The 27,941-nt window shown below is 40.8% G+C and overlaps 3 protein-coding genes and 1 long non-coding RNA gene across 4 annotated transcripts; 3 read left to right on the forward strand and 1 right to left on the reverse strand.

The window, feature by feature from the left end:
• Positions 1 to 436: 436 nt before the first annotated feature.
• Positions 437 to 7,457, forward strand: LOC144515653 (complement C2). Its single transcript, XM_078246685.1, has 19 exons — positions 437 to 595; positions 748 to 854; positions 1,656 to 1,803; positions 1,900 to 2,085; positions 2,653 to 2,826; positions 3,011 to 3,109; positions 3,365 to 3,507; positions 3,618 to 3,759; positions 3,946 to 4,080; positions 4,258 to 4,362; positions 4,567 to 4,704; positions 4,973 to 5,076; positions 5,170 to 5,278; positions 5,852 to 5,999; positions 6,224 to 6,297; positions 6,473 to 6,564; positions 6,688 to 6,820; positions 6,905 to 6,954; positions 7,040 to 7,457. Exons 1-19 carry the CDS (start codon positions 544 to 546, stop codon positions 7,220 to 7,222), a joined length of 2,322 nt encoding a protein of 773 aa, XP_078102811.1. The 5' UTR covers positions 437 to 543; the 3' UTR covers positions 7,223 to 7,457.
• pnkp (polynucleotide kinase 3'-phosphatase) lies at positions 7,335 to 15,128 on the reverse strand. Its single transcript, XM_078246686.1, has 18 exons — positions 14,787 to 15,128; positions 14,445 to 14,634; positions 13,921 to 13,967; positions 13,071 to 13,349; positions 12,655 to 12,957; positions 11,784 to 11,863; positions 11,633 to 11,690; positions 11,435 to 11,542; positions 11,273 to 11,344; positions 10,997 to 11,045; positions 10,484 to 10,554; positions 10,282 to 10,374; positions 10,053 to 10,149; positions 9,901 to 9,962; positions 9,518 to 9,627; positions 8,470 to 8,557; positions 8,300 to 8,367; positions 7,335 to 7,961 (listed from the first exon to the last, which is right to left on the reverse strand). The coding sequence occupies exons 2-18, from the start codon at positions 14,563 to 14,565 to the stop codon at positions 7,841 to 7,843; spliced, it is 1,827 nt and encodes a 608-aa protein (XP_078102812.1). The 5' UTR covers positions 14,566 to 14,634; positions 14,787 to 15,128; the 3' UTR covers positions 7,335 to 7,840.
• Positions 10,369 to 16,173, forward strand: LOC144515655 (uncharacterized). Its single transcript, XR_013501760.1, has 3 exons — positions 10,369 to 10,566; positions 15,925 to 15,997; positions 16,158 to 16,173. It is a non-coding gene; the product is annotated as an uncharacterized LOC144515655 (long non-coding RNA).
• Positions 16,174 to 16,199: 26 nt separating this feature from the next.
• On the forward strand, positions 16,200 to 27,940 carry LOC144515652 (TRPM8 channel-associated factor homolog). The gene is made up of 11 exons (XM_078246684.1): positions 16,200 to 16,945; positions 17,899 to 18,115; positions 18,413 to 18,704; positions 20,479 to 20,774; positions 20,877 to 21,051; positions 21,330 to 21,424; positions 23,803 to 24,013; positions 24,334 to 24,570; positions 25,679 to 25,902; positions 26,072 to 26,185; positions 27,078 to 27,940. The coding sequence occupies exons 1-11, from the start codon at positions 16,299 to 16,301 to the stop codon at positions 27,318 to 27,320; spliced, it is 2,751 nt and encodes a 916-aa protein (XP_078102810.1). The 5' UTR covers positions 16,200 to 16,298; the 3' UTR covers positions 27,321 to 27,940.
• Position 27,941: the final 1 nt, after the last annotated feature.

Raw genomic sequence — 27,941 nt, forward strand, 5'->3', positions numbered from 1 at the left:
ATGGCTGCTCTTGTGTGAAGTAAACGCAACATTTTTCAACTTTCTGCTAAGATATATGTGACTTTTTTGCAACGAAAATGCGGGTATTATGAAATCATGCAAGCCCCGCATATTTTGCGCGGAAAAAATGCGGCAACGCATAAATATGTGGACTTTGGCTGATTATGCATTGAATTATGCGATCACATAATCACGTTTTACTGGAGGGACTGTAATATATTGTAATGTATAAGCTTTGGAGCATCTTTTTTTGAGGCCACTCTTGGCATCAAGTTAAAAAGTAATGTAAAAATGGCACCACTAGACTTCACAGAATCCTAAAACAAGAGACACAGATAAAACTAATGCAACCAAAAAACGAAAGTAACAGCTCAAATCTGTGTTCTGCCCTAAATTGCTCAATCCCTACTTCCCTGTTTGGTGCTGCTGTGTTAATGGGTAATCAGTCATCAAATAAAGCAGTTGACTGCATGTTGATACAGACACTCTTGCTTTGTTTTCTGTCACTCAAAGACACAGATACCACTGATACAGACTCTGGTCATGTATGTCAAGCCCATACTATGGATCCTACTCGTCACCTCTGTCCAGAAGGGTGAGCATTTCAATTTTACTGTACATTTGAGTATGATTATATCAAATTCATATGAATTGAAACCATATGGCTTTGTTGGCACATGTGTATGTGTACCCTTTTTGCTTGTGCGCGCATGCTTATCACCAACACTTTTACTGTTTGTGTTCCAGTGTCTCTGCAGGACTATAATTATGAAGATGAAATATACGAGGACCCACAGCCTCTGAACTGCTCAACCACAGAGACCATCAAAGGTGGACATGTCACCTACTCACAGGTAAAAACAATAAAGTGAGCTGAAATTATTAGTTGATTATATTAAAATATCATTATTTGTAATCATTAATAAACAATTAGGCGTATAACATGAAATGTAATCACAGACAATTTTGATGACCAAACATTCTGTTTCAGCTTCTCTAAAATGAGGGTCTGCTGCTCTGCTCTCTTTCATCATTTTAAATGTAATAGCTTCTTGGTTTTTGGATTGTTGTTCAGACAAAACAAACATTTAAAGACGTTACCTTTTTGGACTTTTTTTGGGTGTTTATTGCGATGGGTATCTATCTAAAACCACACAATAATGTAATGATCGGGATAATTGTCAGATTAATGCACAGTGAAAATAATCGTTAGTTGCAGCTTTATTGTAAAAGTAAAATAGACCTTTTAATTGACTTCACTCAGGATGAGTCGAAATATATGAGTGTGTATTCAAATTTATTTTAGCTCGGCTGCACTGATGTAGTTCATGTATAATAATACAATGTCATTCTAACAGGCTATAAAAGAAATGTAAAACACTGCAAAACAGAGGGTACAAGGTATTCAACCAGCAAGGAGTACTCCAACGGCACCTATAAAATAAAATATATATATATATATATATATATATATATATATATATATAATTTTGTATAAATCATCGATGCAGGTCAAAGTGGCTTAGGGGGGTTATTTTCCGATTATGATAAAAAGGAACTAGGTCTTGAAAGTGAAACAAATCAAGCATCTCTTTACTGGAAAGCTTCATGTTACTAAATGTAGCTCCAGAAGTGACCACGCGTTTCCTGTACAGGGAGGGCTGGAGGGCAGTGTGCTGACCTATCACTGCGGTCCGGGCCGATACCCTTACCCAGTCAGCCACAGGCTCTGCAGTGCTGATGGGGAGTGGTCGCCCATGAGATCAACCATTGGCAGACCGATGTCACGGGCCACATGCAAAGGTAATGGTTTGGATGATGATGCATTCAATGTCACATATACACCAAAGCATTCTTGGCTATCCTGCATCCTCTTTTCCACCTCTCTCCTGCTCCCAGATGTATTGTGTCCGGCTCAGCTCCAACTGGATCATGGTGACTTCTGGCCCAGGGACCAGTGGTCCCGTGTTGGGACAACACAGAGCTTCTCCTGCCAGGAAGGGTTCACCCTGTATGGGTCCGCCCAGAGGAACTGCACCCTCTCTGGGGAGTGGACAGGAACCACTCCTGTCTGTGACAACCATGGTAAGGACGGACAACATTAAAACCTTGCTCATGATAAAGCATACATCATGTGTATGATCACATTATGTACAATACATGACTGTGTTTCCCCTTTTACATCATTGCAATAGAGAATAACTGAGAATATCCACTTACATGAGGCCCTGAGCCCAGTTCAGCAGGTGTATTAGAGCCTATGGTACAGTAAGCAGCATGCACTGACTAAGCCCATACTTACTGAGGTTTACATTGTAAAGAAGCTTTGGATGAAAACATATAAATGATTCCTGCAAATAGATTTTATACAGCAGTTTACTGTGGTTACTCTGAAACAAAACAGGTCACTGACCAAATGTTGCATTTACTCTTCTTAACTTTGTAATTCAATGTTTTAAGACATTAAGTCATGTGTTTTTGATTAAAATTAAATACATTACATGTCTTTTGCAACATTTGCAGCAAGTATTACATATTTCTTTCGCAAATCAAGTTATATTCTGGACAAACACCTATATCCTTTTTAAGAATAGTTATAACCTTGAAAATGAACTATCGTTGCATATTTTGTCTACCGTTGCCCCTCTGCAGCTGACGACTGTAGTGACCCAGGGATCCCACCCGGGGCCCTTAGGACAGCAGGCCAGTTTCACACAGGAGAGGAGGTGATCTACCGGTGTCAGGTTGGTCTGGATCTTCTTGGGTCGGCTAAAAGGGTTTGCCTGGAGAGCAGGGAGTGGAGCGGTTCAACACCACGGTGCCAAGGTGCAGAGTAGCGTTTTTTAAACATACCATAAGTGCACAGTTAAAGTAAAACAACAGAGGATTTTTTTTTTTTTTTTTTTAACAAAGAAGACCTATAGCAATTGGGCATCAAATCAGTGCCAGAACAGCACATGGTGAAATATTATTTTACATACATCCATGATATCTTTGTGCTTTACTGCAGGCCCAAATACCTTTGACTCCCCCAGCGTTGTGGCAGCAGCCATGGCGGGGTCACTTGCAGGAGTCATGGATGTACTCTCACCAGACTCCAAAAAGAAAGGTAGGCATAACTTATATCTTCCTTCAACATATTCAAGAATTTGGCAGGGCATAAACAACATTACATTTCAGGAGCATACACTTAAGGAGCAACTTGAATTGAATTTAACTGCAATTAAAAGAAAGTACTTGACAATGTGTCTCTTGACAATTGTGTGTGTGTGTGTGTGTGTGTGTGTGTGTGTGTGTGTGTGTGTGTGTGTGTGTGTGTGTGTGTGTGTGTGTGTGTGTGTGTGTGTGTGTGTGTGTGTGTAAGGTGGAGAGGTGTCCTTTGGAAGAACGTTGCGTGTGGCTGAAGGCAGTCGTATGAATGTCTACATTTTACTGGACACATCAGGAAGCATCACAAAGAAGGACTTTGAATTATCCAGGAGTGCCACCATTGCTCTCATCAGAAAGGTCTGTGCCAGATGAGCTTACTTGATTCAACATTGGTGTACTAGTTTGTCTGTCGTCTTGTCTCAGTGGGTGTAAAAAAACCATACACTTCTTCTTCATTTTCCTTCTAGTTGGACAGCTACGAGGTACAGCTCAAGTTTCATGTGGTGTCATTTGCCACCGAGGCTAAAGACATTGTTGACATCAGAGACTCGGTTATAAGTGGTAGCATCGAGGACGTCATATGGAATCTGGAGGAGTTTGACTACAATAGTAGGGCTGGGCTTGTTATCACAGTATTCTTTGATGTATTGACCATATCTTTTTAATTCATCTGGTGTGATATTATCAAGTACAGTACGTCATAACCACGATGCATTAATGTGTTTAATAGTTAATACAATTATTTATCAATTTACTTTTTCAATTGTCTCATATTTTGCATCTGTTCATCTGCAGGCCATGGGCGTAAGACGGGCACCAACCTCCACGCTGCCCTGCACCGTGTCAGTGAGGTGATCAGCTTCTTGAAGCAAAACAGTGCCAAGAACCATTTTAATGAGACTCAGAACATCATCATCATAGAAACAGATGGTAAAAAAAACCCACAGGAAATATCTCATAAACTCATGCTGAAAAAGCATGAGTTTGCTCATAAAAATCATTTACAACTCATTAGAGGTCTTTTAAAAAAAAAAAAGGAACATAAGAAGATTATCCTCAGGGTAAACTGTAGGAGTTCATTCCCTTTTTATGTCTTTCTGCCGGCAGGTTACTCCAATACAGGCAACATGCCTCAGATTGCTCTGGCCCATATCCGGAATCTGCTGGGCTATCACAACACAGCCCGCGATCACACAGACGAAACAATGCTGGGTATCAAGATAAAAAAAAAAGAAAAAAGATTTGATTAAATGTTTTAATGCACAGTATATATTGCGGACACCGTATAATTACTTCCACTGATTGCAATCATAAATCAGATATGCAAGGCAAAGCTTGTTTAGTGTGTTTAATGTGTGTATAAATGGTTGCCTATGCATGTATACAGTATAACTTATTTCATCTGTGTGATTTCAGATGTCTATGTATTTGGTATTGGGAAAGAAGTGAAGAAAGATCAGTTGAACTCTTTAGCCTCACAAAAACGTGGTGAGAAGCACATCTTCGTTTTGGAAAACTTTGAAAAACTGGGAGAGGTGTTCAACAGCATCATTAGTAAGTAGATCACTCTCAATTCTAGGACAAAAGTGTTTGCTTTCTGATTTCAACTGCCAATATGCCAGCAGAAAATTGAGTTTTGAGAACACCTGTGTGTTTTTTGTTTTTTAGAATGACAGCCAAAACAATTATTATTTTTTATTTTTTTTAAATGAACCTGAAAGTACAAAACTGTGAACATTTCACGCTGGATTTAAAAGTTAAGAAAGCAATTGTGCATATTAAAAGTTCATAAGTATAACCATCAAAATGCTTCATAATACAGGTGACAAGGGTGTGACGATGTGTGGGATAGCTCAGGAAATGGTGATGGATAATTCAGCCTACACGAGACCTTGGCACGTCACTCTGAACATAAAGGCCACAAAGGTCAGTCACTACAATCATAATGGAGATTCTTTTTTTCATCTGTTTGATATTTTAGACTGGATTTTCACACATTAACAATTTCCTCTCCTATAGACTACGCCGTGTGTTGGATCTATTGTGAGCCAGAACTGGGTGCTGACAGCTGCTCACTGCTTTGCCAGAGCAAGCACAGAAGTCCCTCAGCAGGTGGACATACATCACGGTCAGTGTCAGTACCGGAAAATGTTTTGGACTTTAAACTTGGGGTAGGCAGTTATCTGGAAAAGGCAAAAAAAAAACATGCCACAATTAAAAAAATACAGCCCTCCTCCTACAACTCTCCCCTTACTGTCTTAAGCCCCTCCCACCTGACGAGCGAGGGCATATCCATGCGCTTTATACAGTAACCTGTACGAGTATATGGGTACATGAGTACACAAGGACAGCCATGCACATCTGCATTTGTAGAACAACCAATAAGAACACCATCTTTTTGAAATGACGTGATTGGCCGAAGTCTCCCGTCACAGGCTAGATTTTCTAAAGCCTGAAAACAGAGCCAAGAGGAGGTGCAGAAGCCTTTGTTCTCTCAGACCACTTGAATTAGAATGTGCTGAAGGTTATTAAGGCTTTTTTTGCGCAATGATACACACATAAGTTATTCTTTTAGGAATCAAAGCATTAACAAAGCAAAAAATAGTAGTGCCTTCCTCACCTCCCTTAGTTATCTACTATAATGTAGCAAACATCAGGTCTAGATTAGTGCTTTCTATTAACCATCTTCTTTGGTTCCCAGGTGAGGGCTCGGTGGTTCCAAAGAGGGTAATCATGCACCCAAAGTACAACATCAGGGCACTCAAAAACAGAAATGTATCAGAGTTCTATGACTACGATGTAGCTCTGGTACAGGTGAACAAGAGTATCCCACTCTCCTGGAAAGCCAGGTAAGTAGAAAAGATGCCACCATGATTGCATCTAACCAAAGAGCTAAACTCAAAGACACTGATTTTAAAGCCTAAAAAAACATTTTTGTCATGAAAAGGTTGGGTTTTTATTTCCAGCCCTTGTGTAGCTTAGAAAAGGGTTAACACTTTTTACATAAATGCTAACATAAATGTTCTTGAGCATCAGTGTTGAGTGTGTGTGTATACTGTATGTCGTACAACAGACCTATCTGCTTGCCATGTACTGTACCAGCCAGCCGAGCCATGAAAAGAATCAACTCCACCTGTCAGCAGCACAGTATGAGACCTTTTGACCTTTACACTCTGCAAAAGCATTATTAAGAGGATGCAAGGACTATTTCAAAATGTTCCCAGTTAACATAGTGTTAATAATATATTACAATATAGAATTCAGACTAAAACATCCTGAATACATTCTCATGTATTCTCAGTAAAAATGTATATGTTTACAGGGGATGAACTACTACCGCACCAGGAGACTCCTGCCTTTTTCATCCATAAGAACTCTCAAAGCAAACAAACGCATATTAACTTACAGAGTCAGGTGAGTTAGGGCTGATGGGATCTACAGACTGCGGGCTTCATTCATGCTGACACTCAATAACATGGAGTAAATAGGTGTATTTGTTATAGGAGTATTGCACTGTAACTAATTTGTTGTCTGCAGAGGCCTAGTTGTGTGGAGAAGGCCAGGCAAACACTCAAAGAGCCCACCAATGTAACTTTGGATGAGTATGTACCTGACAGATTCCTCTGTTCTGGGGGATCCTCATCACACAAATACGCAATCACCTGTAAAGGTCTGGACTCTGCACATACTGTATCATAGCCAACACAGTTTGAATAACATGGGATTCATTAATTAATGTTGTCTTTTTGTTTAGGTGACTCTGGTGGATCCTTGTTTCTGCAAAAAAGAAAGCGCCACTTTCAGGTGAGTTTCTCACTTAAAAGAAAAAGCCTCATTATACACGCTGCAATCAGCATCATGTGGACATTTCTCCCGCTTTCATCTCCAGGTGGGAGTCGTGAGCTGGGGCACCACGGACATATGTAACCCAGTCAACCCAGCACTGAGAAAATACAGCAGTGACAAGCCGCCTCCTGATGCTCGAGACTTTCACATCGACCTGTTCAAGATACTGCCGTGGCTTAAAGAGCATCTGGGTGAGGAGATCCAGTTCCTGTCTGAGATCGACTGACAACATCTATAATCAATCAGCCGAGAACTGCTTAGGTTAAGCCACAATAACTTCATGCATAACACAATAGAGGAAATGTGGGAATAATCATAACCAATCATACACAGTAATATCAAGTGTTTTCTAAAGCTTTATTGTCAAATGGATACTGTTATTTTTTATAGCTGTGGTGCAGTAAACACCCTTGTAAAGGAAGATGTTTTGTCATACACAACATAAAAAGAAAGTAATTCTTCTTGTTCTCACACTGTATTCTTTCTAAACTCATGTGCAACATGCATGATGCATTACAATCATATGGATACTTTGAGTTATTTGATAAAACACCTCTTTTAATGCAAGTCTAGTTAACATCACTTGTTCTAGTTAGAGGCCATTAGCCATACAGTATGCATATAAGCTAGGACATAAAAGCACTGCACAGATGTCAGTGGGTAGCCCAGACAGTCCATCAGCTGAAACAGAAAAACATCGTTGTCTACTGACTAACTTAGTGTGTTTTTCTATGACTGTTGCTTGTTGACTCTCACACCTTATCTGCTTCACTGGCTGTCATCTGTATTTTTTTTTGTCAGTGAGAATGTGAAAGTCAAAGGTGTTATGAAGCCAGCTGTCCTATCAGCCCTCAGAAAACTGCCGGTACAGGGTTTCTGATTGGCTGTCTTTAAAGTTCGGCACAAAGTGGATCTGGAGGATCTCGGAGAATCCCTCAGGAAGGTTAGGAGCCACAAAGTGTTTCCTGAGAGAGAGAGAGAGAGAGAGAGAGAGAGAGAGAGAGAGAGAGAGAGAGAGAGAGAGAGAGAGAGAGAGAGAGAGAGAGAGAGAGAGAGAGCAGTGGTCAGTAACAAAGCTATTAGTAATAAGTGCTTTTATTACCAGTATTCAAAACACACTTTCAGACTTTCATTTTAACATAGTGACAAGTAACAAGGACAAAACAAAAGCTTCTGAAAATGTATTAAAATAGAAAACTAAAGCACATTAGTGGCGTGCATTTAGTTTGGGCTTTATGGCACAAAAAAATAAACGTGTTTTATAACTGTTAAGAGTGTGAGAAGAAAGGCCAGTATCACTAACTTGTAGCTGTGGAAAATCATGTCATTGACCTTGGCGTGTTTGCTGTCTGATGGAGCCATCTCACGGAACTGGGAACAACAATAATGCATTAAAAAAAACACTTGCCAACACCAGCCAGGATAAAGCAAACCAAAGGGTGAAGACTGACACTTTGGAGAGGAGAGTCATACTTTGTTGTTGTGTTTGGCTTGCTCCAGAGAGGCTGAGAAGTGGAAACAGCGACATGGCACTCCGGCTGCCTTGGCTACATCCACATATCTGGAAAATACACACAGAACACTGGTTACACAAACAAAGTACGTAAGTAAATAAATGGACATACAAGCAGCAGGCAGGAATATATTCACAGCACAAAATACAGCAACAGCAGCACATGATCAGTACCCACATTCTTAAATACAACCATTTAGTAAGATTCCTTTAGAAAAAGGCTAAAACTTTGGCAATGAAGGTAACATAGTTAACTTGCAATGTCACTGTGCAATATACTGCTGTATCTGAACCAGGTTAAAGGGTGTAGAGATTAACATGGGCCAAAATATTCCAAAACTAATGACATAATGAAGATCAGGATCATGACATGCAGTATTAAAAATCAAGCATTTGTTTTCTACAGGATAAAAGTCTTATAATATTTAATAATGTTAAAGTGAGATTAAGTCATTAAATTACTTACATCTGTCATCAAGTCTAAGTGCGTTTTGGCTAGTCACATTAACATGGAAACAGTTCAGCCATTTGTTTAACTATGACATTTTAACACAATGACATTTCTCTACACTAAAAAGGGTGTTGTGTTCTTTGCTATGACATAAGGAATGCAGGGTTGTTTCTTGATTTACAACTTCTTTTACTATCTCTGCTTTTGCTGTATCTCTGTTTTCTGATTTGGTGGCAGAGGAGAGAGGGATACATCCAGTAACTGAAATAAATACAGTTACTAGGTAACAAATCTGTGGTGCATGATAACCAGGCAGAGTGGATTGATTCTGCTAACCTGCCACTGGCACATCGCGGCAGAAACTGATATCTGTGAACTAAAACGGTTTTCCAAAAAGAAAACAGCAATAGTGGAATATAGCAATACATTCTGTTGCTGGAGCCCATCAGCCCATTTAAACTGGCTGTTATACTGAGCTAATAATACTGCAGTGAGCTTGAATCCTTTTTGCCAGAAGTTTTGTCAAAATTTGGTTTGGAGTTTCAGTTGTGCTTTACCGTTTGCGAGACTCTGGGTCTGGGTTGGTGTTGTCCACGGCGACGCTGCGGCCTTCTTTCAGAGCACGCTCACAGGCCGACACACAGTTCTGCCATGAACCGAGTGTGTCCTGACGCGAAACAAAACATGAAGTTGGTCACATGTCACGGAAGACTTTAAAAAGGGAAGGGCCCAATAATATATGGATATCACAATGCTCAAAATACATTCTTTAAAAAGCGGGTGTATAAAATGTAAAAGCAGGGTAGCAAACATCAAGATCAAAGTAAACCAAAAACTCAACAGTTAAAATGTTATATAAATAAAACCAGATGTTTCGGATGAGAACTTGGGCAGAAATGGAGCGTTGTTGACACAGCCCTGTTCATTAAAATCCACTCACCCTGTTGACGTACACATAGCCTTTTGGAATGACATGGGTGTGGAAGAATGTGGATTTACCAGCTGAGAAGAAAGGGTCAAGGGAACAAGATCAGATTGGTGGTGGTGGAAGGGGAGAACAGCAAAGGTGACACACTGTCCCTTTTCTCTTACATGCAGGGAAACCCACGGCAACAATGACTTCTGTCTTGCTCGAGGTGAGAGAGGCCGACGGTGGGTCGTACAGTCTTGCAGTGGAGTCAATCTTCCTCTAGAAGTTCACATTAAGAAAAAACATTAACAAAAATACAGACACAAACCAAACCCACAAATGTTTCTCATACACTGTAGGAAGAAGAAAAAAAAAAAAAAAGTACACAGGAAATATGTTCGTTGTACTCACAGGATCAAAATTAGGCAGGCTGTAGGGGGCGCTCTTCCAGCCCAGGAAGTACTCCTCTGGGGTATGGAACTGCAACCCAATGTTCAGAGCAAACTAGGAAAACAAGTGAGTCATACTTATTTACCTTAGATAACACACACAAGGGGGGAGTGGCAGAAAGTAGTAAAAACAAATTACAGAGAGCAAAAGTCTTAGGTCTTACCAGTCGGTCACTGCAGGAGAAATCCTTCTTCTTCCTCCCTGGAGCCCAGTTCTCTGGCCGACCTGCAGCGTCTGTGCACAAAGGTAAAGTCAGAAGCTCTGTGTGCATGTGCATGTGTGTGTGCTCCTGTACTTCTGTCATTCTGGGGATCAAATGTTGTCAACGCAATAGCAACAACTTGCAAAAGTCCTCCAAATGTGGTTATTTTTGTTGCATTTCTGCACTCTGCACATTCTAGATCATTTCTGGGCTTGGGGTTCGGTTTATACCTAGGCATCCTATTGGGTTTATAGTTAGGTTTAGGTCTAGTATTAAGCATTGAGGATTATAATTGGTGGAGATTTCAGGTTGTTTGTTTGGGCCATGGTTAGGATATGGGATCTTTTTGGAGTTTCGGGAAATAGCATTGAATTAAATGTTTGGTTTTCAAAAGGACACATGACAAAAAACACACCTGTAAGCATGGGATGTTTATCACTTTGGCAACACCACTTCACACCCAACCTCACTCACCTCCGACATAAAAACTCTGTGTCTTGTCCACAGTCACGCCTTCATTTGCCTGAGCAGTAAACACATGCAAAGACACTCACAATTAAAAGTAGAATAGACGGTTTACTGTCAAACATGCAAAGGCATCAATGCTGTGAGGAGAGATTAAAGGGCGGCTCCTATGACTCATATTGATGAGTGTGCAGTGACCACACTTGGTTCTGTCTCAGTGAAAATACTGTGTATGAGGTGTGGTTCAAAAACAATATGGGTGTGTGTGTGTGTGTGTGTGTTTACCTTGTCACACAAGTGATTCCACATTCCCATCACTGGTTTCCTGTAGATACCAGGTCCGGTTGCTACAAACACCTGCAATGAAGGTAGGGATACAAAAATCTGGGGAGGATTTTTGCACAATAATTAGGAGAAAAGTGAGAGTTAGGCCATTACATGACTAACCTGCACAGGTAGCTGCAGCGTGTTGAGGATGTCCTCCACTTTAGACTTGAAGACTTCTGGTCTCAGTTTGCCTTTAGCGATCCCCATCTGGTTGGTGAAGAACACCACCTGTTGGAAGAGAGCCAGGGTAGACTAGGAAATCCAGTGTCATATTTCACAGGCGTTCATTTTCTACTGTTGCATTTTGCTCCCCCTCACCTTATATCCTTTTTTGAACAAGTTGGTCAGCCTGGGCTGAATTTCAGGATACAGAATCCTGTTAATTGAACACACAAACAGATAAATATTACGACAAACAATGACATGAGATAAACCCTTTGAAAGGTAATGTTCAGGGGTGTAGACATACTTCCAGTCATCTGGCGTGGTGGGAAAGACTTTCCCAGACTTGGTAGTGATGATGCAGCCATCTATGTCAAACCCAGCAATCTGGAGAACGACAAGAAGAGGAAATGTTCAGGCATTTACACATTAGCTGCATGTTCTTATCAGAAATCATGTAAGGTGACATTAGGAAACCCATTTACAGCACTTTTGTGTTTATATGAAAAACTATGTTAACAAGAATAAGAAATTATCTAACACTCGTAAGAGGACCAGCCTTTTGAAGAAGCGCTTTTCACTGCTGTTTATCAGACTGTTGGTTTTATTTTGTCACTTCCTGTGACTGGAGACGATGCCAAACCAAACTCAACGATCAAAATTAAAGCTGCAAACAATTATTTCATTAATTTTTATTAATTTTATTAAAGTTAAATTATTTTATATTTATTAATCTGTTGATTATTTTACTCAAGTTATCATTTGGTTTGTACAATATCAAATGTCAGTTTTTGTATTTAAATGTCTTGTTTTTAAAAACCAGTCCAAAGGTCAAAGGTATTCAGTTAACAATAATATTAAACAGTGAAAAGCAGGGCATGTTAATACTTAAAATGCTGGAATGAGTGACATTTTGTCATTTTTTTGATTTTCTTTTGCTTAACTATTCAATGAATCGACTAATCGTTGATGGATCTGCTGTGGCAGAAATGCATTTGGGGAAAACGTGATGTAATTTCAGGTCCTCGAGGGTTGGGAGTCCTTTTACAATAACACTGACAACTATACCTCTAAATATGTTTGCAATTACATTTACAATACTGTGTAATTCTCTGACCTCAGACACTGAAACAATAATAAATGAATACATAAAGCTGGTCTATTGAAACAGTTCCCACCTTGTCACTCCCTTTGACACCAGCAGCAGTGTAAAGCATCAGGTTGCTGATCTGCTGCCAGCTTCTCTTTAGACAGCCCTTTGAAGAGGATGAAGATGATGAAGGCTGGGTGCTATTACTCCTCTGTGTTATAGACTTCTCTGCCAACTCCTGCAGCTGCTTGAGCCTTTCCTCTGCATTTCTTTCCTCTGCCTCCTCTTCCTCTTCCTCTTCCTCCATTTGTCTGTCGGAGGCCTCCTCGTCTCTTCGTTGGCGCTTCACCTCAACGTTTTCACTCTCTGGGCTCAGCCGTCTTTTAGATGACTAGACAGAAAAATAAAAATACTCTATTATTTTTTAGTTGTTTGACTTCAACGTCTCTTGATAAACATCATCACTAAATAGGTTCAAACTCAATGTCCAAACAAATGTGATACCTTCATTGGAGATGTAGAAAAGAAATCCTTTATACTGCGCTTGGGTTCTGGACTCGACTGTGCCTCTTTTTCTTTCACGTTTCGCCCTCCTTTTGTCTTATCTGTGGCTTTTTGTCCTTTCTGTGCAGTGCTGGAGGCGGATCCATTTGAGCTCAGGGAGTAGAGCAGTTTAAATGGGTGGCTCTGGTTAACTAGGAAGAGGGTGCCTCCATGGGTGAGTCTACCAGACTGGCTCCGGCCCAGCTTCTCACCATCCAGGAAACTGGGATTGGGACCCAGCTGTGGAAGAAAATAATGGATGGGCATTGGACTGTAGCCTTTATAAACAGAGAGTTTATAGGATGTTAGATAACCAGTATGTGTCTAGGCAGTAAAGATAAAGCTCTGCGGTTGTCAGGTTTTCAGTGAACATGGGCACGTAGGGAGGCATGCTCTGGAATTAAAATGGCCGTCTAGTGTGTGCTGAGAATTTAAAGATAAATATAATTTCATTGTCGGTTCTGGCTCAGAGGATGCTTCCCAAACCGACTGGAGTTTAGAATGCCAACACAAAGAAAGCCAAAAGTGAGGGACATCCAGCGGAATCTTCGGCGGCACCAGAACAATCTCGCACATGATACATTGTCGATATAGACTAGGTTTTCAGACATAATGACATAGCTAAAACATCAGCTATGTCATGTGTGGTGCCAAATATCAACTCTTTCTAGTGTTGTGTCTCAAGGATAAATAAAGGTTGAATGTTTGTCGGGTGGGTCCGGCAGTGGTGTTTTTCTAGCCTGACAGCTTCACAGAAAGATAAACTGAATTATAAACTGGGACGTGGGGCTCAAAAGTGTTTCTTTTATACCTGAGTAACAACCACATCCTGGTCTGCAAAGCAAGCCACCACCTTCACTGTAAGAAACACAAGAAGGATTATTACCATCTCTACTTACTCAAGGACACATGCACACACATATTTGGATAGTCATTTAGAACTGAAACGATTACGCAAACAATCTACAACATTTCTGATAATTATTTAATGGCTCAAGTCACTTTTTAAGCATCAATGCAAAATAAAGGAATTTGAATATTTAAGATTTGTCTTTCTGACATTTTACAGACAAGATGACTATCCCCGTTTCTTATTTTCTGTATTTTATCTTTATGTATTTGATGCACAGCAACAAAAATGACATATAGGGCTGCAGCAAACAATTATTGTATTACTGGTACTACTGTTTTTTCTTGAGTAATCATTTTGTCTGTAACAGTTAAACATGTCCATTGCAATTTACGACTAATGTGACATCTCTAAATTACTTGATTTGGCCGGCCAACAGTCCAAAACCCAAAGATACTCCGTATTTATGTCGGAATTCCCCTCACCCTGGTGCCTGGAGCATTTCTTGTCGGTGACCCCAGTGTCCGGACCCCGGCCCAGAATCACAGCTCGTCCGTTCTCCAGGGGGACCCGAGCTCCGGAGGGGCTAACCAGCATACACGACATCTGAGCGAGCGACCACCACAGCAGCGAGACGAGTTACACTGAGCCTTATAGGGTGTTTGTGAACCCCTCCTTTAATACAATTATGAACCGAAACAAAGAAATTAAACACTTATCGCAAGAAGGTGGCTGCGTATATAACAGCTATGTAACGTTAATACTTTTGCCACAACTTATTTGTATCTGAGTTGGTTGTAGAAGTGCAGTAAAAATGAAAAACTAACCGGAGGCGACTTTTTTGCAGTGTACCCACGGTCCATCAGAAAAATACGCTCGTGTAGAAACATACTCCCTTTCAAGCTTCCACTCATTAGTTACTTTTCCGGGATTTCAGTACCTGTATTAGCATAGTCGTATAATGCTTGATTTGCTTACTCATAATTTAAAGTAATTTCACGTAAAGCCACGTCCGCATGGTAAAGTAGACTTTTTCATCAATTTCGTTTTTGGTAATAAAAAATGTTTTATTAGGCTACTTGTAGCCTACATTTAAGGAGTTTCAGTTTTGAATGTGGCGCAGAACAGTAAACCTACCCGAGCGACTCACCAATTTGCTCCTCCGTCAGACAAGAGTCAAACAAGAAAATTGACACACGGGGAAAATAGTATAATATGACCTGTTTGGGCTAAATGCTTAGTATGCGCATACATTTGTCTAATTAGGAAAAAAAATACTTGTTCGTCATCTTTCCCTATTTATTATGTAGTCTGTTAATGATAACGTCAGGCCTAGATGTGTTGATGAATATAGGCTACTGTCTGTAACCTATTTTCTTCATAACAGGGTGGCCAGGTTGTGTAACTCATGCAGCCTGGTTGGTTGAAGAGAAAACATTGTTAGAATTGTAATATGGTTTGCTTATTATCATAGAAGTAGGCTTTTTACATCAGATGTTTTATAACCTTTTTTATTTACAAGTTGCATGTTAATTGTCATATTGGGACAGGCTCACACAATATAGACACTAGAACTTAAAGTGGGGATTCTGGTGTTTACAAAAACAAAATGTAATACACTTGAACTATTATTTTATCAATCATTTTAATAGTCATCATATGTTTCCTTAAGAAACTAAAACACAGATGTCCTTGTATTGGTTATATATTTTACAGCCACAATGTTGTGTTGTGCTCCCAACATTCACAAATATTGACTTACACTGACATGATTCCAGGATGTTGCTCACTGATAATGTTTACAGACAGGTGATGTCATCCTATCCATTGATGTTCGATCTTGGCAGGGATGATAGCCTGGATCATTCGGTTGTTCTCACTGAAGCCCATCCTCCTATTATCATTTCTGCTGAGCTACTCAGTCCTGTTCTTACTCTATTTATATTCCCTCTTCTCTCCTGTCAGATAGAGTACTTGCTGGATTGCCTGACTGGAAAACTGTCTGACAATACAAACAGAAAGACAACTCAACTTTCAGGTAAAAAATAATCACTTTGAGATTTAGGTAGCGTAATTAATTAATTGTAAATTGATATTTTTGTTGTAATTTCATATATATTGGTGTGAACGTGTAACACATTAGGCAGCAGTAGTACAGTATTTGTTGTTTTAATCTCTGTCAACTTCTTTTCTCACAGGACAACCAACGGACACAATATACATCTAGGTGCAACTGTTTAACCACATTTACTTTAACGCTTAATAACTTCACACCATTTTTTCCGCATCCTGCTTTCCTCTCTTTTCATCTAATCTTCAAAGCATTGATCCATCTTACCATGTCCAACCAGCCCATCCAAAATAAAAATGAAGGGGCTTACATGTCCCTGATGAGAGGCTTGAGAGAGCTGGACCTCCGGGGCCCCTGTGTTCCCAGTGACCTGGTGCTAATTGGAGACCATGCATTTCCTTTAGCAATGAACAGCCAAGGCCAGGTCCTGATGGCAGCCTCTCTGTACAGCCGTGGAAGGATTGTGGTTCTGGGTCATGAGGGCTACCTGACCGCATTTCCTGCTCTGTTAGAGAACGCCCTGACCTGGCTGAGAGGAGATGGATCTGACAACCTGTCTGTGGGGGTCCACGAAAACATCAAGGCAGTTGCTGATATCATCAGCAAATCCAGCTTCCAAGCCAACGTTATGGGGGCCTTCAGTGACAATCTGGGTGTGGGGGTGTATGTGACAGATGCCTACAGCGTGGGCGCTGACGTGAATGACCTGGTGGCATTTCTGAAAGCTGGAGGAGGAGTGCTGATCGCGGGGCAGGCGTGGAGCTGGGCTGCAAGTCACCCTAAGGAGAACACACTGCTTCAGTTTAAGGGGAATAAGGTTTCTGGTGTGGCAGGGATCTACTTCTCTAAACATCAGGGGGAGGTAGAGTGCCTGCCTGTCTACCCACAGATCCCATCTTCATGGATGGCTAGAGTGTGAGTGTATACTGTACTTCTTCTTTGTTGCATATTTAGAAAGGTTGTACTTATAATATATATATATATATATATATATATATATATATATATATATATATAATTTTAATAATTAATATCAACATTTTTTTTTAGAATATGTGGTGGATTTCTCTAGGTGCTGAATTAGTTAATGCATTTTCAGGGACAGAGAATATTGTGTATATACAAGTCATCCACCCTTCTCACCTTCAATCAAAAGCTTTGGCAGGTATCATGCAGCTACCTCTGATGATATGATGATATCAGATAACATCTCGTCAAGCTTCCAAAATAGGAGCTAGTTCATTTTAAGAAGGTCCGACAGACATGGATATGTTTACTCTGACGTGCTCTGGATAATCACTGTACATTACCAAAGTTCAGGTCACACATGAGAGGTCAAACAATTCATTTATATTAAAGCATGTAAAGTACATATCTGTAAGTATGTTAATATACGACATATATAATATAAATATATATATATATATATATATATATATATATATATATATATATATATCTTCCCAGTCGGAAACTATTTTTTTTTAGATTATTCCAACACCACATGAATGCAGCACAAATGCCATATCTCGCAATATTAACAACAGTGAAAACAGTGTGTTTCTGTCCCGTGATTCGGATCCGCTCCAAAATGTATGTGTTCTTTCTTAGCCCATGCTACACCTTTCCACCGGGTTTCAGGAAAATTGGGCCAGTAGTTTTTCTGTAATCTTGCTAACAGACAGACAAACCAATAAGCAAAACAACCGAAAACATAAACACCTTGGCAGAGGTAAATATAATACATAACATATTACCATACCGTTTTATTATTAGACTTTCATAGAAAAAAAAAAAATCCCATTAAAAATATTGAATAAGAATACAAAAATGTGATTTTCCTTTTGTTTTCCTTCTTGCAAATATAGAATCGGAAAGGATTTTCAGGATGACTTGGAGTTCTTACTCGAGGGGGTTTCAGAGTTTGACCTCCAGGGTGGAGCAATACCTTCTGAGCTTCTAGTCCACAGCCCACTAGCCTTCCCCATTGGTACCACTGAGGATGGACGAGCGTTCCTGGCAGGAGCCTACTATGGGAAGGGACGGGTTATTGTGGTTACACATGAAGGATTTCTGGGACAAGAGGTAGAGTTTACGTTTAGAATAAACTCATTCATTTTAGAATTTCTGCCTACTTAAGTCAAGTAGAGCACAGAATTTGCTAATGTAGTACATAGAAAAGATCTCATGTCAGATAATATGATCTCATTTAGACATTAAATATGATTACTTTGCCTATTTGTTTGGATACATATTACCTTTTGGCCACCAGCAGGTGGATGTCTGCAGTCTGCTAAATTATAAGATGTGTGCTGATCTGCCAAAGCTTTTTATGTGATTAACAAACTATTGCCTTTCTTGTAATACCTGCCTTTATCACAGACACTGGCTCCATTTTGGAAAAATGCCATTCATTGGCTGGATGAAGGCCGGCAGGGAGTCGTTGGTGTAGCACCAAATCATGCCCTCGAAGTTCTCCAGAAGTCAGGGTTACAATGTGAGAAGACAGACTTCAGGAAAGACCTGAGTGTATTTGTTTGTACAGCGTACAGTGATCATCATGCGGAGGAAATCCGATATTTTGTGGCAGAGGGAGGAGGATTGCTGATTGGTGGACATGCCTGGTACTGGGCACAGACACACCCTGGGCAAAACGAATTAACAGATTTCCAAGGTATGATAATGCACCACTACCAAAGTTTTCTTATACTTAACCAGTTCATCACGTGATAGTATAACATGATCCATGCTAAGCATATTCCAGTTACTACTGTCTAAGTGCTCATTCTGGTGTGATTGTACTAGGCAATGACTCATTTTAGGCACAACTCAAAACTGCGTTCTGCGTTACATCCCCACACATAAACACAGTATAGAGTACAGGATGGTACACAGGAATATGGAAGGAGGTATGGGGGTCAAAATTTGCCAGGCATTTACAGAATTACTACATGGAGATAAATACAGATTAAGCACAAGGAAACCAGGTACAGACACTCTTAAATTAGAATTATCCGACTGCAGATGACCAGGGAGACTGAACTGATGGGCTGGCTGAGATAAACAGGGACATTTGCTTCTCAGAAACCAATGGACTGAATTACTGAAAAGCACCACTGTGCCTGTAGAACTAACAGGGGGGCAAGGGACAGAGACAGACAAGTTTGCAGGGGTTGCAGGCTAGGACCTACGCACAACTGACCAATCACTGTGTGAGGTGGGTGTCAGTGCCCTAATCCGACATTGGCAATCAACTGTCCAACAAGCAGTTCTGACAGAGTTTACCTGTACCATAAAGAGGCAACCAGCTGAATGACCACTAGAGTTGGTGCTTCAGTGGTTGCAGAAGAAGGTGCCAAATGGACAGCCGGAGCAGGTGCTGGCTGGTTAATTTAAAGCAAATCTAGTGGTTTAATGGAAGAATAATACATATGCAAAGTGATGAGCAGCAGGAAGGCTGACACACTGGCTGGGCAATCAAAGATAAACTAGAGTGGTCTGCTTGGGGAATTGGATGATCCTTTTCCCAGATGATATGACTTACTTGGGTCCAGGGGTTTCATGTTGGTGTGAAGCCTTGAAGATGCCAAGCCAAAAGCCCACAGCAGCAGAACAACCACAGGAAGCCAGTGTAACCTGCTGCTTAGAATGGCTACTAGATTGATTGTCTCAACAGTACCTTAAACAACACGCCCCCACCAACGCAGCCCCTTGTGCTGTTTTAACACAGGACTAGTTTATGTCTGAATGCTCGCCAGCAGGAAGACATTAGCTCTGGCTGAAGGGAAAGTTGGATCACTGGGCAGCGGGGATGCAAGAGCACTGTGCAACTGTAAAGAAATGACAGAGGTCGAGAGTGGTGAGAGTAATGTGAGTTTTTTTAGGTCCAGGCATTTTATGTGAACAATGGAAGATGGCAAGCCAATGGCCCACAAATGAAATTCACTAGGAGCCAGTGAGCTCTCAGGCTGATTTTACCATAGGCACTGCTGGCCCAGCAAGTCACCAACCACAAGAAGCCTGTGTCAGGAGATAGGGCAGACAAGACATTCTGGCAAATGCAAAGAAGGAATGTGCAGTATATATAGGCTGGTGGTGATCTGTGATAAGGTCCTGACCTGTACAAATACAGCAGGTACAAATACCAGGGTAAATAATAATTAGAACTGCAGCTGGGGAGGAAGGAAGGCAGGCACTGAGGACATCATGTGGGAAGTCGAAAATGACTACACTTGTACAGACAACACATGAGGCACAAGAGGTGTTGTGATGTCACCAAAGAACATATGTTAACATATATTTCACTAATAGGCTACTGCTTTATATAAGTAACAGACCTGCATAAACTTAAATCTAGAAGTTTTTATAACCCACCCAGTCTCAACATAACATAATAGTTCCAACAATAAAACAGTTGATCAAATCAGGTTTGCTGGAATGTGTTTCAGGAAACAAAATCCTGAACACAATGGGCTTGAGCCTGTTGAGGGCAACAATCGGAGGAGTTACCTACAAGGCCCCTGTGCCTAGCCAGGCCATCAAATACCACTTCCGCCACCTTCTCCACCGCTTCGCTGGTCATGTCACCCAGGGGAAGGAACTTACAGAGCAGGAGGAGGAATGCCTTACAAAGCTGGGCCAGGACTGTGTTAACTACTTGCAGTTGAAAGCTCATGACTGCTCTTCCTATACACAGGTCGTGTCCACCCTCACTGACATTGTGATGAAGTCAGACATGCCACAGGTGAGCAGTAAAATTACTTGAAAGCTTTATAAAACATTCCAATATAACAGCTAGAAAGCTGAATACATCAGGAACATCTTCGATCAATCATTTTCTTTCAAGGTGTGTGAGAGCTGCCCTGTGAAGAGTCCCAAAGACCACATACTCCTTAGTGTAGCATCACAGGTATATAAAGTTTGCCCAGATCCTGATGCCCTCCTGCCATCGCTTATCAAGGATAACCCCTTGATGCCGGTTGTCTATAACCATAAGATCCAGATTAATGCCAACACAGCAGGTAAGACCTTGTTGTGGACAAATTTGCAAACTGTTTATAAGTTTGACTTATATTCAGTATGTACACACTTGTGATTAATTGTTTTTCATTGACATGGGCATAACTGATTTCAATAATGTTTGTATTATTACATTGCATTAATCTACAGACCTCAGTGTTAAGAAGTAGAAAGGTAAAATGTGTCTTCAAAATTGTATACATGTAATGATGACTCAGTTCTTTGCTGCTGCTGCCGCTGTGTGTGTGTGTGTGTGTGTGTGTGTGTGTGTGTGTGTCAGGAGGGGAGGAGTGGATCAGTACAGGTCTCTACCTCTCTCCTGGAATGAAGACCTACATTTCCATGCCAGCAGAGATTGTCAATAAGGGATGGAAGGTGCGGTACACAAAATCGAGTTCATTGTGTTTCTGTTAATGTTGTGCCCCCTAGTGGTCCAGTAGTAGGTCCAGCCCACCCTATGCATGCCCCTGTCCCCAGCAGTGACTAGGCCCATCCCTAACATTTTCCCGCCCTGTCCACCAGTGCAGTCCAGCCCACTTGGCTGCCTCCAGAATATATTAATGCCCTCCCTCAGAGGGGGTCTAGCCCATCCTGCAGAGTCAGCAGGCCACACCCCAAAATTCTTTACCTTACCCCATGGCCTCGGGCAAAATTAGGTGTAGGAGTCATCTCAGGTCATTCAGTCTTTGAATGTTCTGCATTACCATATCCAATTTCCCAGCATTGTATCCCTTTTATTTATAATACAAACTATACTTCCAATTAGTAATACATATATCATGTCTTCCCATAGACTCATCTTTTAGTCTTAGTCTAGTTTTAGTCGACTAAATATAAGAGTTTTAGTCTTAGTCTAGTCTTAAGTCTTTTAGTCTTAGTCTAGTTTTAGTAGACCAAATATTTAGATTTAAGATTTTAGTCGACTAAATCTACAGTGGAGAATTTTTGGTCATTGGAAGTATCCATCAGTCTGTTATGGCATAGTATTAAGGTTTGAATATGCAATACAGACACAGATTTAACGGTTCGTCCTAGACCTAGCTCTGACATTTCTGTTGTTCATGAGACATGTCGTTGCCCTCGGACTGGGTGCACTGCAAAACGTTAGTGTGTTGCTAACGAGCAAAGTCAACTGAAATCAGCCAAAGCTGTGTAACTAAGACAACTAAACACAACTGAGTATAATGTAAACAACCTTACTGTTGTGAAAACGTCCTTGAAACTGTGCAAAGTTCTGCAAACTCGCCCTCCTGTGTAACTGCTGCTGCGTTTGTTTAGCTGTTGCACCTGCATTTGCTACGGCTTTTTTCTCTGCTGCTTCCGCATAAATCAACCTACCCTCAAAGATTCGCTCTGATTGGATTTCTTCCGAACTTGTCCCACAAAAAAGAGTGGTTCTGATTGGATCTCTTCTCCATTCGTCCCTCCCTAACATTTTCGTCTCATTTTTATTTGTTGACTAAAGTGTCTGTTATATTTCGTCACAGTCTTCGTCATCATATCTGACTTTTTATTTAGTTTTTATTTAGTTTTCGTCCGTGAAAAAGGTTCATCAACGAAATTAACACTGGATGCACCGAATCCAGATTTTTGGGGTTCGGCCTAATACCGAATCCACTGGTTAAGATTCTGCCAAAACCAAACTGAATCCTGCTCTCATCCTCAGTCCACACAGTAAACACATTAATGAAGTAAACAACGTCCCCAGCCTCTAAAATAGTTAAATCTGTAACCAAGGGTTTCTTATATCGTCTAGACTCAGGTTTGGCTTTAAAATAAAGACACAGGCTTCCAATGCCAGAACCAAGACGGCACTGCACGTCTCACTTTATTCTATCTATTATTCCCCAACACAGTCAACCATCAGAAAATACAACACTTTATTCACTTCCGTTTTTTTCCCATCTCAATGAAAGCTCTGTGTTTACTGTAACTTCCTCTTAACCTTCAAATGAGAGGTTACACAATAAAATACCTTAAATGTAACAACTTAATGTTGAATTCACATGCTCTTTTCACATTGTAGGAAAGCACATCGCTATTGCCAGATGAGTGACAGTTTTGTTATCACTAACCAGTGTATGATGAAGGTATTTTTGGTGGGTGAAATTAGAAAGCTAACGTTAGCTAACGAGCAGCAGCCGGCCGTTCGGTTGCTCCACTCCCACTGTAGGGACACTCATTTGCCGAGGGAACAGCCGACAGTTTTCAGCTGTAACTTGCTGTGTTTTGGCTGCTGTCTGTGGATTCCTTCACGCGTGGATTCCCTTCTTTCGGATGTTTCATGTGCATGTGTTTTGGCAGCGGCGATATAGTGTGTTGTGTTTGGGGTCCTTGCCGCTGCGGGACAGGTCGGCATTGCGGGTTGGGCGTTTGGCTCGGCTTGGGTCACTTTCTTTTGGCTGGGGGTGCTGCCGGGTGGCACTTTTTCTGCTCGCGAGTTCCATTTTCACTTTCTCACAGCCTACTGCATTGAACAGTCCACCTACATTACGTCGACCAGCGTAGCGAGCGCAGTGCAAGCGTAGGGTTCGGTGGAAAAAAATTCTAAGGTTCGGCCAAAACCGAACCGCTTCAAAAAGCCCAATATTCGGCCGAATCCAAACCCGAACCCTGGATTCAGTGCATCCCTAACAGAAACCGACCTCCTGCTGGAATTCAAATAGAATGCAGGTTTAAGGCACTTCCGCATTTGCAGTACTTTGCCGAATTGTCCATTAATATTAACAGTCTATAACTTGTGTCTTCCTCAGATCCAGATAGGCTGTCAAACAGACCATCTCCAATCAAACGAATTGAAGAGAGCACCGTGTGTTCATGAGCGATTTCCTATAATCTCAGAGATGATGCAGGTGTGGAACCTGTGGGGGGGACTCATCTACCTGGTGGCTCCACCCAATACACAAGTGAAGGGTCTAAAGGTCACAGTGCAGATCTCTGTACCTGCACCTTACTATAAATCTGGTGAGTGTGTGTGTGTGTGTGTGTGTGTATCCTCATGGGGGTAAATGGCAGGCATGTAGTATACAGGGCATGTAGGGTTAAATATGGTTTGGTTTTATCATTTAGGACAGTGTAAGTAATGACATCTTGAAAAATCTACTGCAATCTCATTAGTTCTTATCAAACATCACTTGCCAGAATAATTCAAGGGAAGTCATTTTATTTTAGAAGGTGATCATTAAAAATCTATGAAAGTATACCTTAAACTAAAATTTACAAAATAATCATGTAAAAATGAATTGCTCAGTTTTCAATACATCCATCCCGTTTGTTCTTTTCAGGTGTGACAACAGCTGCTGATTGGTTGTTGCTGCGGACAGCTCCCTCACCCTGGGCAGAGTTGGAGTTTGACAACATCATCCTTACTGTACCATCAGATGTTGTCAGGAGTCTGGATCGCCCGGATCAGTTGGCGGCACATTGGGATAAGATCATGAGGGGCATTGCTGACCTAGCTGCCATACCACACAAATTTCCTCGCAAAGAACGTTTTGTTACTGATGTGCAGATTTCCCATGGTAAGTCAGTCAGTCAATCAGTCAATCAATCAATCAATCAATCAATCAATCATTAATTAGTCAATCAATCAATAACATACAATTTTAGTTAAATGTAATCCTGTCAGTTCCTACAATGTATGCATTAAAACTAATGTTAATAATAATAATAACACATTTTATAATAACAATATGTGTATGATGGGGGGTGGGGATGGGAGGGCAGTGTAATCATTTAGGATCCTAGTGGCCTGAGGGTAGAAGCTCCTGCTGAGCATCTCAGTGTGTTGGCCTGGTGTATCCGGCAACTTGCGACGCCCTACCCTACAATTTCTGCAGGGCCTTGGTGGAGGGTGAGGGTGTGGCCTTGACCAACTGCCACTTTGCTCGTTTGAAAGCCATGATGTCTCTCTCTCTCATGGGTGGGCCAAATTCTCTGGGCGGGCAAAGCAGAGAAAGGGGAGGTAACCTTGCTCCTTATGACCTCATAAGGAGGAGATTCCAGATCGGCCCATCTGAGCTTTCATTTTCTCAAAGGCAGAGTAGGATACCCAGGGCTCGGTTTCCACCTATCACCATTTCTAGCCACTGGGGGAACACATATTAATGTTAAAAAACCTCATAAAGTGAAATTTTCATGCCATGGGACCTTTAATATTAAGGGGGCATAGTAGTTCCTTCCCTGCTTCTTCCCAAATAGACAGACAACCATTCACTATCCTACCCACGGGCAATTTAGAGTTTTTAATTCACTGAAACTACATATCCATGTTAACTTCTTGACAAAAGGCTAACTGCAAACCGTTATTGTGCATACTACAGACAGTATCATGAAAATAATTACCAGGACTCTCAGGGACATCAGATGACATTGGGTGCATACGACATTATGACAATGTAAAAAATGTTACTTGTCAACTTGTTTAAAACTACTATACTACTATTTATAACTACTAATTCTAATAGAGTTTTGTACCAAAACATGCTATTATGAGGCCTGCGTTTTGTGCTTTGCTCTGATCGCATGCCCTTCCACTAAAATATATAATACTACAAGGTTTCTCCATTGTATATGGAACCCTAAAGACATTTAGCTATAACACTGTTTTTCTAATTTTTCTTCATCTAGGTTGGATGCATGCTGGTTATCCTATCATGACTCACAAGTCCACAGCAGCTGAGCTGGTCAGCACTGACCATGCTAGGAGGGAAGGCCTGTGGGGCCCCATCCATGAACTGGGACATAACCAACAGAGAGGCTGCTGGGAATTCCCATCACACACCACAGAATGCACTTGCAACCTGTGGTCAGTGTATGTGCATGAAGAAGTGCTGGGGATCAACAGAGCACAGGTGGAGTAAATACGTTTTTTTGACAAAACAACTTAGACCAATGGCTAGAAAAGCCTCGTCTTAAGATGTATTGTGACACATTTTGATATCAAAAGATCTCACAAAAGACAACTAATTTGTTGAGAAAAGTAGTCACTGTGATCACATAATTTCACCTTGTTCAATGCAGGCTCATCCAATGATGACTTTAGAATATCGAAACATACGAGCAGAAGACTATGCTAAGGGGGGCAAGAAACTGAGCAACTGGTCCATGTGGGTGGCCCTGGAGACATATATGCAGGTGAGAGAGAATTGCTATATATTACACCCTTGAGAGAAACCTTATCACATATAAGTCAGCAATTAAACACAACTGCACTCCTACAAAGGCAAAACAAATCAAAATACAGAAGCAGGCTGCAATTCCAGGTATACTCATGCTCAAAATATGTTCAGCATGATTCATCCAAAAAATGATATCACTAGTTAATGTAGTGCTTCTCTACCGTACTGGACAAAGCTATCTATAATTGGCCTCTCATTTACCTATTCATACACACACTTTTACACCATTTGCGATGAAGCTGCCATTTAAGGCACTGGTCTGTCTTGCCAAAGGACACTTTGACATGTGGACACCAATCACCAAGATCCTCTTTGCTAGATTTGATATTAAAGTCTGTCTAAAGAGAAGTTGGTGCGCTCGGCTTGATGTGGATGTGAATTAAACTTGATGTGTATGTTTAGGACAGGAGGATCTCCACTGAGATGAATCAGGGTTGCTCAAAGGGAACTTGACTTATGAGCCAATAAGTTATTGACTCTACTCACATGCATTATCAAAATAAAACAGATTTTGGTTAATACTTACCCCTAGAGCATGTGCACCAAAATTGGAGAAATTCTGTCCAATAGGTTTAGAGATACAAGTTTTTGGCATTTGTGGTGCCCCCTTTGTATCGGTTTCAAAATGCTTTGGCAGGCCTATTCCCAAACAATGACTGAAGGTCTACCAAGATCTAACGATTGGACAAATGGTCAATGAGTTATGGCCAATTTCCTAGCAAGCCTGGAACCATGTTTTTGGACATTTCTACCCCTTCGGGTTCGAACCCTAATACGATTGGAAAGTTTAAGATCAAGAGACAACACTGGTAATTTTCACAATTTCCTTTACCTCTGTCTCCATGTAGCTCCAGGATAAGTTTGGTTGGGATGCCTTTAAGAAGGTGTTCGCTGCCTACCACAAGATGAGCAACTTTCCAAGTGACAATGATGGAAAGATGAATCTGTATGCTGAGACTTTCTCCCAGACTGTGGGGATGAACCTGGCTGGATTCTTTAAGGCCTGGGGCTGGCCCATAAAAACAGTCACTGAGGAGAAACTCTCCAACCTGCCTCCCTGGACTGACCACCCGATGGTCCAGTATGACTGAACTTCAGACTGCTGCTGGTTAAAAGTGCAGAGAGATGGGTTCAATAAGCAAATTATTGACACTGAGTATTTAGAGGGTAATTCAATTAACTGACTTTTTTTTTCTTTTTTTGTTGTATTTTTACCATACTTATTGCAATATTTGAAGAATAAACAGGCATTACATAGTTGACCAGATATGTACAGCTTTTACATTCAGAAGCTCCATTTGAAAACAGGGTTGTATTTGTTAAATACTTTAAAACCAAAGATACAAAATACCAAGAGGTCATTAAATTAACATGATTGTTAAAAGGTGGGCTGTACTTGTATTTAGAAGATTTTGAAGAGTTAGAAAAACAGTGAAGCATTAAGCACATTGGGGAATTATTTAATTTGTAGGAAAAAAAAGGGATCTGTTTCAGGGTTAAAACAACATGAATCCTCTGATATTTGGATGTGTGAATTAGTAAGCTGCATCTTACCCTGGTACTGTGGTACATCATTTTCTCTAACGCTCCGTCTTAATATTATACAGTAAGTCAGTCCAACTTTGTAAGATGAACACATATCTTTTATTTCACTATAATGATATTTGCCTTTACTGTCAATGGAAAATACACTAATAAACAATTAATTCACC

This window comes from Sander vitreus, chromosome 3 (assembly GCF_031162955.1).
Source record: "Sander vitreus isolate 19-12246 chromosome 3, sanVit1, whole genome shotgun sequence".
Classification (NCBI taxonomy): domain Eukaryota; kingdom Metazoa; phylum Chordata; class Actinopteri; order Perciformes; family Percidae; genus Sander; species Sander vitreus.